The 6,000-nt window shown below is 38.8% G+C and overlaps 1 protein-coding gene across 1 annotated transcript in view; it reads right to left on the bottom strand.

The window, feature by feature from the left end:
• Positions 1-319: 319 nt before the first annotated feature.
• nek10 (NIMA-related kinase 10) overlaps positions 320-6,000 on the bottom strand; it is a 53,257-nt gene continuing 47,576 nt past the window's right edge. Inside the window, exons 32-34 of the mRNA XM_041246735.1 lie at positions 4,164-4,216; positions 2,087-2,142; positions 320-1,367 (exon numbers count right to left, since the gene is read on the bottom strand). Of these exons, the coding sequence (XP_041102669.1) occupies positions 1,316-1,367; positions 2,087-2,142; positions 4,164-4,216 (161 nt within the window). The 3' untranslated portion in view covers positions 320-1,315. The remainder of the gene's footprint in view (positions 1,368-2,086; positions 2,143-4,163; positions 4,217-6,000) is intronic.

Genomic DNA, 6,000 nt, shown 5'->3' with positions numbered 1-6,000 from the left:
ATGATTAACTGCATGTTCAATTGCTTTGGAATAAATTACTTCCAGTAATTATGAAGTATGATATATATATATATATATATATATATATATATATATATATATATATATATATATATATATACGACATCTTTAGAAACAGAAGTCTTGCCGGAAGTTAACAAAGGCCGTTTAACATCACAGCTCGCGAGCGTGTCGATTAATATTTTACGATAAAATGCTATATATATATATATATATATATATATATATATATATATATATATATATATATATATATATATAAACAGAAAATTGTTCTGAAAATGTGTGTTTTCTCTCACTAGCTCCCTCGCTCATTCAGCACTTGCTGTTCCCTTTTTGTAATGGAATCGACAGCACCTGTTTTTCAAATAAACTTCCCCTTACCTGGTTAGTCTGGGATACAGTTGCCCCTGACTGTGCCATCATCAAAATCACTCAAAGTTAACATGCAAATGAGGTCATATCCTGACAGTTATGCCGATTGGCACTAGCGTACAAGGCAAAATATGCCATCAAAATCGCATTACATGACAAAAGCAGTTTGCTCCCGTTTGCGCTGTGTTTTTTTTAATCAAAATCAGGGGCAAAAGCATTTTGTCCTTGCATTTGGAGGTTTGCCCTGTCATCAGAATCAGGCCCAATATATACGTGTTTCCAATTTTTTGTCCAATATTGGAATCAATAATGCTATTATGAAAAAAAGCCAGGAAGCATAATGGATTGAGTCCTATAGGTTTCTGTATCTCAATATATTTCATATTTCAATATATGTAATATGTGTTTATTTTCAAGACCTTCGTCTTGGATAATTAAAGGTACCACTGGGTAAATTAATCTATTGTGGATCCATTGTAAATCAGCTATAAAATTAAGCTTCTATAACCTTCCTTCGAAAGATTTTTCTATCAAAAATTCAATACATTTTCAATGGAAACACATGGATGGTGTTAATTGGCCTTTGTAGACTATTTGCCAGTTGCAGTTATTTGAAAGGACATGTTATTCATCCTTAACCTTCAAGCTATTCATATTAGTTGTTTTGCACATTATTTTCATTAGCATTTATTAGATGCAATATCATAAGATACACTGTATATTAGAATATCACAATTAAAGTATTGTGACAATAGGTTAATTAGGGTTCATTGCATAAGGGACCTGGAGATAAGTCCTCATATATCAAGGCTCTTTGATTACCACTGGCATGGTTGGGAAGCACATTTCTATTCAGTGCGGTATTGGCAGTATGAGGACTTCCTCTTGCTATGGTATCACAGACACTGTTAGACAGTAATTATCTCCTTGCAGCAAGAACATTCTTGCTTCCCCATGGATACGAATGATTCCTGTGATCAACACAAACAAAAATGATTAGTGCAGCCAACACAAACTCCCTATTTTTAGTAATAAGTGGATATGCATTTGGGAAGGCCAGTGCACAGTAATTCACAACAATAATTTGTAAATCAAGTTTATCTCCATATGCTAGTTAACCCATTGAATATCACAGAGGTTGAGAAACATCACACTGTACAGCTATGACAGATTGTTTACATTTTAACCAACATAAATTAAAATGCAGTGTCTGCTTTGCTATCCTATACCAAGCAAAGCCACAATAAATAATGAAATAACATTTTACTGTTTCATTTTAATATTCAGAATGAATCAAAGCATGGGTATAGGATATCATGTTTCTAACTTGACTCACTAGTTACTTTGCTTCAAAGGGTTTCAGAAGCAACAGAATCAACAATAGAACAATAGCTAATCTTTGACCTTTGAATGATCTCTTCAAATATAATCTCTAGAAATTTCTATTTCAATGGTGCACTTGTTACCACATGCAAAATATACCTAGTGCTCAAAGCTGAACAGTACATTTAATAATTACTGAGCAAGATTGTTTTTAATAACTGAAGTTTAATTTACATTTGTATCTATGCTGCACCCATATTATTCAAATTTCATTTGCAAACAACTTTAGAGGAACCTGTGTGTTTTCCATCAGCCATACCCACCTTCTGTCACAGATTATAAGGGATGTTGCCACCGATAAACTTACCTATTTGGTGTTACACTATAGTATCCATTTTCTACCAGAACTTCTTCAATCATGGTCTGAGGTGATGAAGTAAAAAGGGACAAATGTTTATCTTTTTGTACAACTTAGAACATTTCTAGAGCTGATTTCTAGAGCTCTCCCAGACAATGAAACAAGGTTTCATTCAACTTTGATTATCTGACCAACAGTTCACATAACCAACAGTTACAGAGTAATCAGTAACATTCAACAGCAGAAGCAGAGAAAGGACAAAATAAGGAGACTGGCTGTTTTGAGGCTGCACTGTGGTTATTATTGTGCACTAGATAATATTGAAAAGCATTTTGTGTTTTATTCTTATTATTTTATTTACTGCTAAGTGGGAATGTGGAATTAAAACCAAGTCCATCTGATCCTGATTGTTTATTTCTACCATCTGACTTAGGTAAGCACAGTGGCTTAGGATTTACCATCCGAAGTGTATTACCCAAGGTTTGAAGGTTTCAAGGTTTGTTTGCTAGCCAAGAATTCGAAGGTAGTCCTAAACCTTTGAAGGTTTGTCAGGCGGCACTCAGCACTGTATGTTTTTTTGTTTCATTTGTTTTTTTCTCTCTGTTAGCAGAAACTGTTTGACAATGTGTGAATTCTACAAATTGCACATTAAATGCGATGCCACCAGCTGGTTGATGGCCAGAGCCCATCCCCTGAAAAAGAGCAGTTTCAGCAGACCCGACCACGACCTCAGTCGCGCAGCAACCTTGTCCAACTCCACCCAGTTGGCTGCAACTGAGGTCTCCGCGGGACTCAGGTGGACTCCTAGGTATTTTAAGCTGTCCGTGCTCCACTGGAACTGCTGGAGTGCGGCAGGGAGGGAGTCCACCTGCCAGGGAACTACCAACAACCCGAAGCATTTGTTCCAGTTGATCCTGACAGAGGACGTGGCAGAGTATACGTCCTGGCAGCTCCGCATCCTCTCCAGATCAACTGGATCGGAGGCCACCAGGAGCACGTAGTCAGCGTAAGCCGACAGGACCACCCTTGTGTACAGCGGGCCGAGCACCAACCCTGTGAGCCTCCTGCGAAGGAGGCAGAGGGTGCCTGCTGGTCTGCTGTGGAGCCATTCAGATCTGTGTTGTCCTCCAGCACTACAGGTCTGATGGCTTAGCTGTGGATCTGCAGTGCGAAAAAAGACGTCTAGGCAGGGACACATTTCGGAGGACGCATGTGTTGGGGGGTTATAGCGGTTAACCGCAATCTATAAAAATACAATTGCCGATTCCAAACTGGGGAGAAAAATTGGGGTAAAATCATTGGCGACAACTAAATTTAAACTAAAAAAGTTAGTGACTGCTACTTTTTTCTCTAGTGATTATATTTATCATTTTGCTTGTAAGCAGGCTTTACATAAAGTAGAAGTATTGTATAATTCATGCTGCAGATTTGTTTTAGAGTGTTTTTTGATTGGTATTGTTTTGTATTTACGGTTTTTAAAGGCTTGGTACCTTCTTATTTCAGTGCACTGGTAGAAAGGACGAGCATTGGTTATAGGTTACACTCTCAGGATTATGTTCATTTGACAGTTCCAAAGGTTCAAAGACATTTGGGAGAATGGTCTTTTGCATATCAACTACCGATGACATGGAACTCTTTCCATGTCTTTCCTTTCTCTGGTTACAAAGATAGCATTTGGGAATTGCTTAGAACCTCTTGCCAATGCTTCTCCTTCAGTCCACATTAACAAATAGCTATATCCTATTTATTCTGTTCTTTGATCTCTGTGTGCTGTCGATTAAGTTTGAACTACACATGCTGTTATTGTGCTGTTTGTACTTGTAATTGACTTTTTATTGTTTTCCAGGACACCCTTGTAAACAAGGCCTCAGTCTCAATGGGTAAATCTCCTGGTTAAATAAATAAATAAATAACAAAAATATGAATTGCAGTCTATGACCCAAGTTGTCAAAGGAATGTTATGTTAACAGCAAAATTTGTTTATTTTTTTATTATTTTCATGATTAAGTACTGTACAAAAATAAAATCAAAGAAAAATAACAAATAATCTTTAAGATAGTTACAGACAAGATAATATAAGACATACCTGCATCTGTTCATATGTTACTCCTTCTTGATAGTCAACATTGCAGGTGTTACCTGTGAATAAAATGCACATTTTTATATAGGCAAAACAACTGGCCCAGCAAACTTTAAAAAGTTAAGTTTTGAATTACATACAGTACTGAACATCCCCTGCCATGGCAATAAATACAGAATTAGAGCTTCTTTTATGCAGTACCTAAAGGTGCCCTTTGAGAAACCTAATTGAGTATTATTGTGATAATGGATGTCTGACAAGTTGTATCTCAGACCATCATGTTATGCGTTAGGAGTATGAAATGTCCCAGAACACATCTACACATCAGAAGTGTGAATTCTGCGAAGGATTTAGATCTCAGAAAGGGGTCAATAAATATACACAGTAAACCTGGCAATGAATGTAGGCAGTGCATATCAACCACAATTGTGAGCAAATAACTGCTTTATTTTTATAATTCTGCACCATTATGTCAATTTCTAGTGGCACAATACAAATGCTATAGATAGGTCGTGGATCAATCTTAGTGCTGCAACAGGACTGTCTGAATATAAATGTTTATGCCTTTCTTACGTTCACCTTATCAGTTAGCAGTACCTATTTGCCTGTTAAACATGATTTGATTTTCATTACATGAGAATAGCTATTATTTACTTCATGCTAATATTGTATTCGGCTTTCGCCAAGATAAAATGAGATAGTAGTGGTGGGGACCAACTAAGACGTAGCTTCGCTATAATATATGAGCCTTCAGTGCTCTTCTTCCACCAGGTAACTTGGATTTCCTATTGGCCAGTGTTGATAGCTGAAGGGTAATGCTGGTTCCCTTGAATCAATCTATTTGAGGCCTCCCTGGCACATCAGCACACACAATGGTGGAGATGCTGGCTCCAGGGATCACCAAAGTACGGCCTCCCTAGCGCATCAGCATGGCAACTTTCTGGAATGCGCTGGGTGGGGCCCTGCATCCCCACCCAAGCCAACCCAGCTCAGTTCACTTAACTTAGCCATCCATTCCTTTTCATTAATGCTAACTGTCACCTATCATTTGAAGTCCACAATCGCTCTTTCCTCCTTAAACAGAGTCAGTTGCTACTTCTCTCTGCCTCCTCGGATAGAGCCTTTACTATATGACGCAATTCCTGTCCTCTGAATCTAATATTTCTGAGAAGCCGGGTCATGGAGTACATGACGAATCCCCGATAACCCACCTCTACTGAATAAACCAATATTCTCCACCCCCCGCTCTTCCACAGCAGCTAATTGAGAATACTGGAATTTCGTCCTCTCGTATGCGTCGTGCCCATGGCACTGTTAGTTCCATCAGGAGAACAAGGCATGCTGACCACAGGACAATGTCAAGTCGAAGGTTAGCTGTAAATCTAAAGGTGCGAAAATTAGGTGCTGGCCAAAATGTGCCCGCATTCTCCAATCTCTCCTGTAAGAATGTGCTTCAAGGTAGTCGGTGATGAACACAAAGAACTTGCAGGGTTCTCTCCAACCCAGACATTCAGGTTCTATGATGATGGAAGAGCATCACATGTGGACCCAATTAGGAAGCTGATCCTCCTCTGTTCCATTGTCCACAGGTCTCGCCAACCAATCTTACGCTGTTCCACATTCTCCCATCTTATACGTTCATCCTGCTTAGCCTGGGACACTGCCTTCACACACCTCATCCTCTCATGCTTTTGCATTTCAGTAACTTCCAACTTCCTCCTTTCAGCTGCAGCTGCTCTGTGTAATCTCGAGGGAACCAAGCCTTTACATCTTACCCTGTGTCCTTTGCTGGTCACTTTCTCCCAGTTATCACGATGGGTACTACCTCACTTACACATTCATC

The sequence above is a fragment of the Polyodon spathula genome, chromosome 4 (genome assembly GCF_017654505.1).
Source record: "Polyodon spathula isolate WHYD16114869_AA chromosome 4, ASM1765450v1, whole genome shotgun sequence".
Taxonomy (NCBI): domain Eukaryota; kingdom Metazoa; phylum Chordata; class Actinopteri; order Acipenseriformes; family Polyodontidae; genus Polyodon; species Polyodon spathula.
This window is presented reverse-complemented; position numbering and strand designations above follow the sequence as displayed.